The sequence below is a fragment of the Phyllobates terribilis genome, unplaced genomic scaffold (assembly GCF_046119375.1).
Source record: "Phyllobates terribilis strain yellow unplaced genomic scaffold, ASM4611937v1 Scaffold_2__4_contigs__length_985480577, whole genome shotgun sequence".
NCBI lineage: Eukaryota > Metazoa > Chordata > Amphibia > Anura > Dendrobatidae > Phyllobates > Phyllobates terribilis.
The window spans coordinates 287,658,433-287,670,913 of record NW_027362762.1 but is presented as its reverse complement, the minus strand read 5'-3'; the positions used below and the strand labels follow the sequence as shown (position 1 = coordinate 287,670,913).

The following is a 12,481-nucleotide window of genomic DNA, read 5'->3' as shown; positions in this document are numbered from 1 at the left end:
ATGCAATCATGAGAAAAGCTACTTAAAGTGGCCACTTGCAAGTTGTTCTCCTGTTTGAATCTCCTCTGAAGAGTGGCATCATGGGCTCCTCAAAACAACTGTCAAATGATCTGAAAACAAAGATTATTCAACATAGTTGTTCAGGGGAAGGATACAAAAAGCTGTTTCAGAGATTTAACCTGTCAGTTTCCACTGTGAGGAACATAGTAAGGAAATGGAAGAACACAGGGACAGTTCTTGTTAAGGCCAGAAGTGGCAGGCCAAGAAAAACATCAGAAAGGCAGAGAAGAAGAATGGTGAGATCAGTAAAGGACAATCCTCGGACCACCTCCAGAGAGCTGCAGCATCAACTTGCTGCAGATGGTGTCACTGTGCATCGGTCAACTATACAACGCACTTTGCACAAGGAGAAGCTGTATGGGAGAGTGATGCGAAAGAAGCCGTTTCTGCAAGCACGCCACAAACAGAGTCGGCTGAGGTATGCAAAAGCACATTTGGAGAAGCCAATTTCTTTTTGGAAGAAGGTCCTGTGGACTGATGAAACCAAGATTGAGTTGTTTGGTCATACTAAAAGGCGTTATGCATGGCGGCAAAAAAAACCACAGCATTCCAAGAAAAACACTTGCTACCCACAGTAAAATTTGGTGGAGGTTCCATCATGCTTTGGGGTTGTGTGGCCAATGCCGGCACCGGGAATCTTGTTAAAGTTGAGGGACGCATGGATTCCACTCAGTATCAGCAGATTCTTGACAATAATGTTCAAGAATCAGTGATAAAGTTGAAGTTACGCAGGGGATGGATCTTTCAGCAAGACAATGATCCAAAACACCGCTCCAAATCTACTCAGGCATTCATGCAGAGGAACAATTATAATGTTCTGGAATGGCCATCCCAGTCCCCAGACCTGAATATCATTGAACATCTGTGGGATCATTTGAAGAGGGCTGTCCATGCTCGGCGACCAAACTTAACTGAACTGGAATTGTTTTGTAAAGAGGAATGGTCAAAAATACCTTCATCCAGGAAATCATTAAAAGCTACAGGAAGTGACTAGAGGCTGTTATTTTTGCAAAAGGAGGATCTACTAAATATTAATGTCACTTTTCTGGTGAGGTGCCCATACTTATGCACCTGTCAAATTTTGTTTGAATGCAGATTGCACATTTTCTGTTAGTACAATAAACCTCATTTCAAGGCAGAAACATTACTGTGTCCAACAGTTATTACATATATCAAACTGAAAAAGCTGTTGCAAAAACACCAATTTTTATAAAACATTACGCTTAAGATTAATAGGGGTGCCCAAACTTTTTCATATAACTGTATATAAATTTTTACCCAGTTTCATCTATAAATATACGGTACTTGGTTTTAACTTCTAAATTCACTTTGCAGTACTTTTACAGTACACAAGCAGCATATGGTACTGTGTAACTATACTATGGCATACTTGGGAAGCACCCATTGAACTTATGCCATGTAATACTCAATGTACAGCATGTCTCCAATGTACAATGCATGCGAAATGGATGATAATGAACTTGTCTTGGGTATGGCTGTTAAAGATTTCAGTTTGTCAAGGGCTACTCAATGTCTCAGCTGTGGATTTGGACCGTGATCCATAGCTAAGTATCCCCAGTCTATGGGAATTTCTTTGCGATAATGTTTCTACTGCTAGTAGTACTTATTCTTTCATGAGGACTTTTCTGTGTTTTTTCTTTGCAGAGACTAATTGGCAATGACTCATTTGCTTTACCATACTGGAACTTTGCTACTGGCAGAAATGAGTGTGACGTGTGCACGGATGAATTGTTCGGGGCACCTAGAGTGGATGATCCCACTTTAATCAGCGTCGGTTCCAGATTTTCTAACTGGGAAATTGTGTGTAACAGGTAATTGCGATGTGTTAGTAATACGATACACCTCAGTCATGTACAACTATTTGGAGATCTCCTTTGCAGTATTTTAAGAAGCCGCTGACAAGTTTTTAATCAGATGTAGCCAGTGTCGGATCCAGGTTTTGGTAGGCCCCTGGTGAAAGTCTCAGTGGGCCCCTTTAACACATACCATGGTTCATGATGCACAGATATGGCAGAGAAATATAGGGGTATAGTATAATGCCAAAGATTTCACTTGCTTCTTACAATAGATATCACTCGTGTAATGTAAGTTCTACAATATCTCAGACCGGCGAATCCTCGCAGTGCACAGTGAGTGCCCTGGGAAATTTCCCCATTTGGACCAGACAGTATATAGTCCTCTGCACAGAATAATGGGCCCCATATAATGCTCCTACACTAATTAATTTATATATAATATATAATATATATATACGGTTGATGGGCACACATGAATTGGCCAATTTATGCGCTAAGAACCTCAGTTTTTTTGTAAGTAAAGTTCATTGAGCAATAACACGGTTTAAATCAAACGTTTTTATTGTCTTTATGTATTTTGGCCATAATGGAGTGCTGCGCTATCTTTTTATACATACATACATACATACATACATACATACATACATACATACATACATACATACATACATACATACATACATACATACATACATACATACATACATACATAACCTTGTTGGCGGCAGGTCCGGACTCCTCAGCGTCTTATCTCTCTGCACTTTCAGAGCAGAGGGCATGCAATAATGACTTCATTGTGCCCTCTACCCTGAGACATCCGAGTCAGAAGACACCGGAGCTGCGGAGAGACTGGGAGAGGTGAGTATTGCAAGTTCCGGGGCCCTGAGCATGGGAGGGGAGGCCATAAGGCGAGTGGGGCCCACCCTCCCCCTGCTTGCTCAGGCCCCCAGAACTTTCCCAGGTGCTGATACCGGCCCTGGATGTAGCCATGGTTTAAAGAATGCAGATATCACAGCGCTGATATACCATGGCACAGAATAGTCACTTAACTTGAGAGGAGTCAGTGGCTTTTGTAGTGTTAATTTATCATAATCCATTTAAGTGAGGACTTTTCTCAAAGTTATCAAGATGCCAAGTTACATGTATATCACTGTTGCAACTGCACCGGGGCCTGATGGAGCAGCATCTGAGCAGAAGATGGGTCCATCAGAAAAGCTTTTCCATGCTCCATCAGCAGTCATTGCATTATACATCTAACAAGGGAGGATGGTATGCAATAATGACAGGGTGTTATAAAGAACAAGAGAATCCGTTATGTAAAGAACAGTGCTGTACATAACAGAGGGCAATATACATAATGAGAGGAGGAGACTATATAATAGATACATATACTTATAGCTTGGGGGACGAAACACATTTCTTGCACAGGGGCCTCAAGCTGTCAGCGTCCGCCCCTGGTTACATGTATAATTGAATTTGATAAAATTTGTAGACTGGTTCCTGCTGTCGCAAAACTGACCCTTTCTATATTTTTACATTTTTAGCCTGGATGACTATAATCGGCGGGTTACCTTGTGTAACGGAACTAATGAAGGCTTTATACGAAGGAGTCCAATTGACCGATCTGGTGGGAGTCTGCCATCTATGGATGATGTACAAAAATGTCTCTCACTACAGGAGTTTGACAATCCACCTTACTTCACAAACTCTACATTTAGTTTCAGGTATCGATGGAAACTTTTTTTTTTTTCTCTTTTGTACAAAAATTTTAAAAATGTGGTTTTCGCAATCAGTGACCCCTTGGTTAACTGTATTTCTTCTTTATGACCTGGCATTTGAGAACCTTACTTGCACTTCTTTGATGTGATAAGATATTCAACTGTGGCCGTAAAGAGAAGATTGACCCCAATCTACAAATAATGGGCACTTGTTATTAGATTCGTATGTGCTGTGATGTGTGCAAAACATTTTGCTTGCCATTACTACTACCACCACCTGAGCTATTGATAAAACAGACTGTATGTGAGATTTACACTAGATTGTACATTCAGCCCAAAACATGCAGCTCCCCTCACCTCCCCAAATCCTTGTGTACTTTTTGCTAGAGAAAGTCTTGGTTTGACTTTATTCTGATAGCTGGCATTTACACAATACCTAAATGGGGAACTTTGAGTACAGACTGGTCCAACAGAAATAATATTGAAGTCTCATCACTTTTTTCCAAACCTCAGAATAACTTCATGGCCAAACCTATGTGCTTTTATTTATTGAGTTGTTGCCATGCAAATGGCTAGTTATTTTATAGAGCTGATTTGTACTAGGATTGTGGTGGTTTCACCCCCCCCCACCCACCCCCCGATATGCACTGTAGCTTGACTCGCTGATTTTAGGATCAAGCATGCTTGTTAAGGTCACACTTTGGATTTGTTATGGAGTATTCTGAGGCCATCCCATTTATCTAAATGAAGCTTTCAGAAATCAATGTACACTCTGCAGAATCTACTTTATTCAGATGTATTGAACAAATTGACTAAAACTAACCAAATATTAACATTCAGTTAGATATGTGAATGTTTTTCAATTTTGGACCATCGCTGATTTTTTTTTTTTTTTTTTTTTTTTTTAAAAAAAAAGTCTAAAGTAATTGATTAGTCATGACATTGTCTAAATGTGTCCAGGGGTGTGACACATTGGTAAAAAAAAAACAGCTGCAACGGAGGATAAGTCTGGGCAGGGAAGCAAGAATTGAATTGCCCTTTCAATCATTGAAATCAGTTGTGGTCCTGTGGAATCACGAGTATAGAACAGATCAGAAGATCGTTTTGACTGAATGACCCTCTTTTACAAAGATGTGTCTGAGAAGATTGCTATTTGCATTTGTGTGAGTAATAAGCTGCTTAAAATAACATGGTTTAACACTGTTTTAACCAGCCATAAGTCTCCTGAAGTGGCTGCTTCCATGTACTCATACAGCAAAGACCTTCTTAAGGCCCCGTCACACTTAGCGACGCTGCAATGATCCCGACAACGATATGACCTGTCAGGGATCGTTGCTGCGTCGCTATGTGGTCGCTGGTGAGCTGTCAAACAGGCAGGCTCACCAACGATCAGGGGAGCAGCGACATCGTGGAAAGAATCTTTCCACGATGTCCTGCCCCTGGTTGCCAGCCTGCTGAAGCAGGAGCAGGCTGGTAACCATGATAAACATCGGGTTACTAGGGGCACACGCGCACCTAGTAACCCGTTGTTTATCATGGTTACCACTCTGCTACGGTGAGCGGGAGGTTACCGCTCACTTTAGCAGGCTCGTAACCATGATAAACAACGGGTTACTAGGTGCGCGTGTGCCCCTAGTAACCCGATTGTTTATCATGGTTACCAGCCTGATCGCTGCTCCCGCTGGTCACACACAGCGATGTGTGCTGACCAGCGGGAGGGCAAAGACCAAAAAATGGTCCAGGACACTTTGCAGCGATCAGCGACCTCACAGCAGGGGCCTGATCGTTGCAAAGTGTCTTACATAGTGACATCGCTGGTGAGAACGCTGTTGCATCACCATAACCGTGACACAGCAGCGATCTCTCTATGTGAGACGGAGGCTTTAGTAAATGGAGGTAATAGTGGTATCTTGATGTCACCATCTTGAAATGTTGGCACACGAGACATAAATCAACCCACTGGCGCATGTTGAAAAGTAGTAAAAACACGTGTAATTTTTTCACGTATAGGAATGCACTTGAAGGCTTTGATGAACCAGATGGAGAATTTGACCCTCCTGTAATGAACCTACATAATTTGGTGCATGACTTCTTAAATGGGACCAGTGCGCTTTCTCACTCTGCTGCCAATGATCCTATCTTTGTGGTACGTTCTTCTTAATATAAACTCATGTTTTAATGCAATTCAAATACAAAAAGACAGTGATTATTTATTACCTGTTTGACCAACTAATTTTAAATGATTATATAGAGAATTATTGCAATCACCTTTTACTTCGCTATATCCCCTCTCAGAAGGGTTGTTCTTTTATTGATGCATAAAGAGAGGAAGGGGATGGCTTGGCAATTAAACACTTATTACATCTTCTTATCTTGCTACAGAATAAGTAATTGTGGGGCCAACCATTTAATGCAATTTTATTTTAGTGACTTCTTTAAAAGCTACTTACAAAGTCTAGATGGGAACCTTCACGCAAATATGAAACTCTGAATTGTTTCAATAGACCTTGTTTTTGCAGTTAACTCTACTGCGAGAAACTGGTACCGACTCATATCCGAAACCATTTATTCTGACCGCTTTAAGCATATTTGTAGTAAGATTAGATCAGTAGGAAATCCAACCACTGGGATCCACATCTATCTTAGGAAGTTGTCCTAGTCCGAAAACCAGTCCAGTACATGCACTAATGTGTGGATGGAAAGTCTGTTTCCAATTTCCTGTGACGTTCAGGATGATATCACTTGTCAAATCCTTTGCGGCAGCTTGGAGTCCCCCCTCCTCGCCCAGCTCCACCTTCTATGTTCTGCTGTACATCCTCCAATGACACATTGTATTTGCTGCACATGACAACCAAAGTGCTTTCATTCTGTACACTGCTCAAAAAAATAAAGGGAACACTTTTATATTCTGTTTAACTCCAAGTGAATCAAACTTCTGTGAAAACAAACTGTCCACTTAGGAATCAACACTGATTGACAATCAATTTCACATGCTGTTGTGCAAATGGAATAGACAATAGATGGAAATTATTGGCAATTATCAAGACACCCTCAATAAAGGAGTGGTTCTGCAGGTGGGGACCACAGACCACATCTCGGTACCAATGCTTTCTGGCTGATGTTTTGGTCACTTTTGAATGTTGGTTGTGCAGTCACACTCATGGTGGCATAAGACACTCGACAACCCACAGAAGTTGCTCAGGTAGTGCAGCTCATCCAGGATGGCACATCAATGCGAGCTGTGGCAAGCAGGTTTGCTGTGTCTGTCAGTGTAGTGTCCAGAGGCTGGAGGCACTACCAGGAAACAGGCCAGTACACCAGAAGACGTGGAGGGGGCCGTCGGAGGGCAACAACCCAGCAGCAGGACCGCTACCTCCGCCTTTGTGCAAGGAGGAACAGGAGGAGCACTGCCAGAGCCCTGCAAAATGACCACCAGCAGGCCACAAATGTGCATGTGTCTGCACAAACTGTTAGAAACTGACTCCATGAGGGTGGTATGAGGGCTGGAAGTCCACAGATGGGGATTGTGCTCACAGCTTAACACCTTGCAGGACGCTTGGCATTTGCCACAGAACACCAAGATTGGCAAAGTCGCCACTGGCGCCCTGTGCTCTTCACAGATGAAAGCAGGTTCACACTGAGCACATGTGACAGATGTGACAGTCTGGAGACGCCGTGGAGAGCGATCTGCTGCCTGCAACATCCTTCAGCATGACCGGTTTGGCAGTAGGTCAGTAATGGTGTGGGGTGGCATTTCTTTGGAGGGCCGCACAGCCCTCCATGTGCTCGGCAGAGGTAGCCTGACTGCCATTAGGTACCGAGGTGAGATCCTCAGACCCCTTGTGAGACCATATGCTGGTGTGGTTGGCCCTGGGTTTCTCCTAATGCAGGACAATGCCAGACCTCATGTGGTTGGAGTGTCAGCAGTTCCTGCAAGATGAAGGCATTGAAGCTATGGACTGGCCCGCCCGTTCCCCAGACCTGAATCTGAGCACATCTGGGGCATCATGTCTCACTCCATCCACCGTCACTTTGCACCACAGACTGTCCAGGAGTTGGCGGATGCTTTTTAGTCCAGGTCTGGGAGGAGATCCCACAGGAGACCATCCGCAACCTCATCAGGAGTATGCCCAGGCATTGTAGGGAGGTCATACAGGCACATGGAGGCCACACACAATGCTGAGCCTCATTTTGACTTGTTTTAAGGACATTACATCAAAGTTGGATCAGCCTGTAGTGTGTTTTTCCACTTTAATTTAGGGGGTGTCTCCAAATCCAGGCCTCCATTGGTTAATAAATTTGATTTCCATTGATTTTTTGTGATTTTGTCAGCACATTCAACTTTGTACAGAGCAAAGTATTCAATGAGAACATTTCATTCATTCAGATCTAGGATGTGTTATTTAAGTGTTCCCTTTATATTTTTGAGCAGTGTATTTTGCTCTTGAATTAAAGCTTTGGTGTGACTGGTTACTATATGCAGCAAAGATGATATAATAAAAATTATTCATTTCTCTATACTGATAGAATTTCTACTTTGTTAGTGAGCAGTGATACAGTAATTGAGTGACTCGCTGAAACTGCATCTCACTGGGTAGTACACAAAACTCTGGTGTGCATAAGGGGTGTAGCTAAGCCAGGTAGGCTAGGATTAAATCCTAGCACCACAGGTCCTGATTAGGTGCACCTGGATAGCTATGACTAGAATCAGGCCATGTGTTCACTGGTCAGTCAGCTGGGGGAAGCTGAGCAGAGTTGTTTTTTTTTTTTTTTGAAGTTTGAGAGAGACCAGACAATTTCTTTGAAAAGACTGTACATATCACTGGTTGCTATGGATGATAGCAGTCTTGTGTGACTGAACTGAGACTAGCTCAGGCATGTGTGAGTATCCAGGGTCCGCAATGTTTTGTTAGTGTCTGGACAAGGTTAGGGATTTTTGTTTTCACTGATTGGACAGTACCAAAAGCATAAACATGTGACTTTGTGTTCCAAGTGGCTATAAGAGGGTGAACCCTTACAGGTGACAGCAGGTTAATATCACTGCTTAATAACTAGTAACCATTAGGTATGAGCATCAAAATAATGGGGAGTTTGTAGTCTGTATTAGGGGATTCATATCAGAGGGGAAGAAGGAATCAAGATGGCAGACAACCCTGACGTGGCACATCACTAGAACAGGTGTACACTGGAGCCTTTCCTTTCTTTAATAATGGCCTATGCTGCCCATTTTGCTGGTATGTATGTATGTATGTATGTATGTATGTATGTATATTGCTCTATCCTTGGCTGTTTTATTTAAAAAAAAAAAAAATAATAATAATAAAAAAAAAAATCTTAAGCACTAAACTTTGCTTAACATGTGTTTTTTAATCGTTTAGGTACTGCATTCCTTCACTGATGCAATCTTTGATGAATGGATGAAACGATTTCAGCCCTCTGATGCAGTTTGGCCTCAGGAACTTGCACCAATAGGACACAATCGCTTATTTAACATGGTGCCTTTCTTTCCTGCAATAACAAATGACCAACTCTTTATGTCCGCTGATCAGCTTGGGTATACATATTCTATTGACTTGCCAGGTAAGCCTTATCACTACTCACAAGCTAGGCACAACGTACGATCTTCAGTTTGGTTTTAATGAACAGTAAAGGGGTGTTTATAAAGATGGATTTCAATAAAGCGGACTTCTCTGGCACATCAAGATGTGTGCACTGGTGCTTCACTGTTATGGGAGTTAGGCTTTATTTGCATCATAAAATTGTATAAATGAGAATGTTCAGCAAATACACCAGCAGCTTTTTCCAGTGCTTACACTGCACACGGATGCTAACTGAAATATCAACAGGTGCTTCATTAATGGCCTAGCATATTTACTGGGAGGTCTCTCCTAGAAGTATGAGGAAATGCATGGCAGCCTCCTTAACGGGCAGGAACTTGGCTGCACACTTGGGTTCCTATATTTTCATGCCATGTAGCGCAGGGATATTGACACAATTATCTTGCCGAAATGTCCTGAAATCAATTAACCCCTAGACAACATGTGGCATATATGTATGGTGGAAATGCATCATCACTGTATGAGCCAAGCTCTGTCTACCCCACACAACACATGCTGCATCATGCAGGTGACACCTGAGCCAAACTACAGTGAATGCTAGTTCTTTTGATGCTGCTGTCAATCGTGACCGCAGCGTTTCAGAGGTTTGGGTGGTGGGGGGGGGGGGAACTTTCACTAAAAAGTATAGACTTTCTATGGAATCAACTCTACTTTGTGTGCTATCTCTGGCAGGAACTGTGTGCTCATATATCCTCCGCAGAAGACTGCATGGGTCTTTTGAACAATTTTTGATGGGGAGTCCAGATTCTGAAACCACCCATCAGAGGGGAACTGAAGAGACAAAAAAATACTTTTCTTTTAGCATTAAATAGTAATAATACTAGAAGTAAACCTCTGACCCCAGTAACCTTCTGTTTCTCCTTCTCAGCCTCTGATCCAGACAGCCGTGCAATTGCTGTTGTGGTTGCATCAACTGTTGGTGGAATACTTATTGCCCTGCTTGTTCTCTTGGTGTTGCTTATTCTCTTTGTACACAGAAAACAGCGACAAGGCTTCGAACCACTAATGAATGCAAGATTTAACAGTACCAAGTATACAGAAGATGCGTAATGGCATTTGTAGTCTTGACATGCAATATATTTTCTACCTTTTTTACTGTATCTACTTCCATTTTGTGGTTAAATGCCTTGGTGTATGGGGTAAAGTGGAATAAACCCTTATTACAACACTGTTGCTGGTGTTTTTCTATATTTGGGTAGGTCCATATGGGTCAGAATTGCTGTAGATAATTCAAGAGTATATCCTCAATTTGCAGAAAAATTCACAGCAAATCATAGGCAACATTAGATTTGCTAAATACAATTGCAGTTTTTTGTTTTTTTTCCCCATCGACTTCAAAATTAAAAGAAAAAATGCAACATGGTTGACATGCTGACTAGATTTAAAATCCGTGCTGCAGGTCGTTTTCCTTGGAAAGTCAACATGTAGATAACATTTCAAACATCAACTCAATTTGCGAGCTACTGTAAAGTCTTCTGGATTTTACCAGCACAAATCTGTAAGTAAAATCTACAGCAATTTCATCCAATGTAGCCCTTGACATGTAATGTCCAAATAAATTTGTTTGTAATCAGGCTAAAGATCCTGCCTCCACCCTCCATTCCTGCCTCTGTTTATTTGAGTTACAACAGCCAGAGCTTTACACTAGCTGTTGTAACTTGATCCAGGCAGCTGCTTGTTGGGGCACTGAAAAGGAAAAATTTCTGCAATTTTTCTTGCAGGAGTCTTCACAGGCTTTCATCTCCGCTTGCAGGAAGTACAGGAATGTACAGTCTGTATGTGTTTAAGGCGAAAAAGCCTTTATGTCTCAATTTAGATGGCCAGCTGTGCTGTTACTCATAAAGGATCTTAAAGTCGTTTGCAACTATCTTGTCTTATTTGGATACAGGATATCAACGCATCTCAATGTGGAACAAACCCCTTACGCAATGATACCTCTAGTTTTATACTGTATACAACAACTTAGGCTTACAATAAAGGGTGATGGATGATCAAATGTAAATATCACAAATTTATCCATTAGCTATATTGGACAGGCGATCCATTCAACCTCTGAAACAAGTTGAAGTCCTGTATCCAAATAGTCATTTGCAAACCTCGTCCTTTGTTCTAAGATCATCTGAGAGCAGCAATGCAGTGAGCAGTCTATCCGATGAGTTATTCTTTTCCCTTACATGCGTTTCGGTGGCAGAGTACGCAACCTGAGTGGGCAGCAGCTACACATACGTTTCTATAGGTGGTGCTGTCCTCTTTACAACACCTCAAGAAGGTGAGCGCACGATCAGTGGACAAGTAGATTAAACACTCATTCCCTTCCCCATTTACACTAGTGTGTTGTCTTGAGTGCATTATTTATTATTTTTTTTTTTTGGGATCAGCTTTGATTGCTTGTGCCAATCATGGCCTTTAGTCCCCCCCTGATGCTGCAGTTATAATAATTTTTATTTCTGTAGCGCCAACATATTCCGCAGCACTTTAAATTTTAGAGGGGACTTGTACAGACTATAAAAGACACTACAGAATAACAATCACATAAATCAACAGATACCAGGAGGAGAAAGGGCCCTGCTCACAAGCTTACAATCTGAGATTGATCATAACCGAGGCTTCTAGATTATCAGAAGGAAAACAATCCCTCTTTAACACTATCCGGGCCCTGCAATAACTAACATGTCCCGATCTAGTCTTAGCACAACAAAATCAAATAATGTCCTTGACTGTTACCCGTTAGACCATGCTGATGGCAGGGTCTAACAGTCAGTTTCCATGCAAAACTGACAGATCTCATGCACGGCAGCGCATTGTACTTTCTCTTCAAGGAGAAACGTTATCCCTTGGATCCCGGTCAGACACCTCACCAAGCCAAACCAGCTCTTGCTCTTTTCTGTGATAAGGGACAGTACCCCTAAACAGTGTCTGCAAATTGAGATTCCTTGTTGGATTTTTATCCTAAATCATATGACAAGGCTCGTTAAAGGGTCGATGTTGACTTTTAGGATTGCTACTTCCAATTAGGTGGCACTAGCGTTCTTGTCATCTTACGCTCTGAAGAGACCATTTTCATATCCAAATGGATTCAATGTTCTAGGTTAAGCACACTCGCTGACATATGATAATGCATATTTAAAAGGCTTTAATGGATGACCTGTACCAAGCAATAAGGCCTCTTGCCTAACACGATCAGTCTTTCTCCATGTGCCTCTTGCCTAATATGGATGTGACGATACAGAGTAAAATCTTAAACCAGATGTTTAGATTTGTTGATCTA

General features: G+C 41.9%; 1 protein-coding gene across 1 annotated transcript in view; it reads left to right on the top strand.

Moving 5' to 3' along the window:
* DCT (dopachrome tautomerase) overlaps nt 1–10,381 on the top strand; it is a 32,712-nt gene extending 22,331 nt beyond the window's left edge. Inside the window, exons 4-8 of the mRNA XM_073664139.1 lie at nt 1,726–1,892; nt 3,422–3,601; nt 5,606–5,741; nt 8,974–9,175; nt 10,082–10,381. Of these exons, the coding sequence (XP_073520240.1) occupies nt 1,726–1,892; nt 3,422–3,601; nt 5,606–5,741; nt 8,974–9,175; nt 10,082–10,263 (867 nt within the window). The 3' untranslated portion in view covers nt 10,264–10,381. The remainder of the gene's footprint in view (nt 1–1,725; nt 1,893–3,421; nt 3,602–5,605; nt 5,742–8,973; nt 9,176–10,081) is intronic.
* Nucleotides 10,382–12,481: the final 2,100 nt, after the last annotated feature.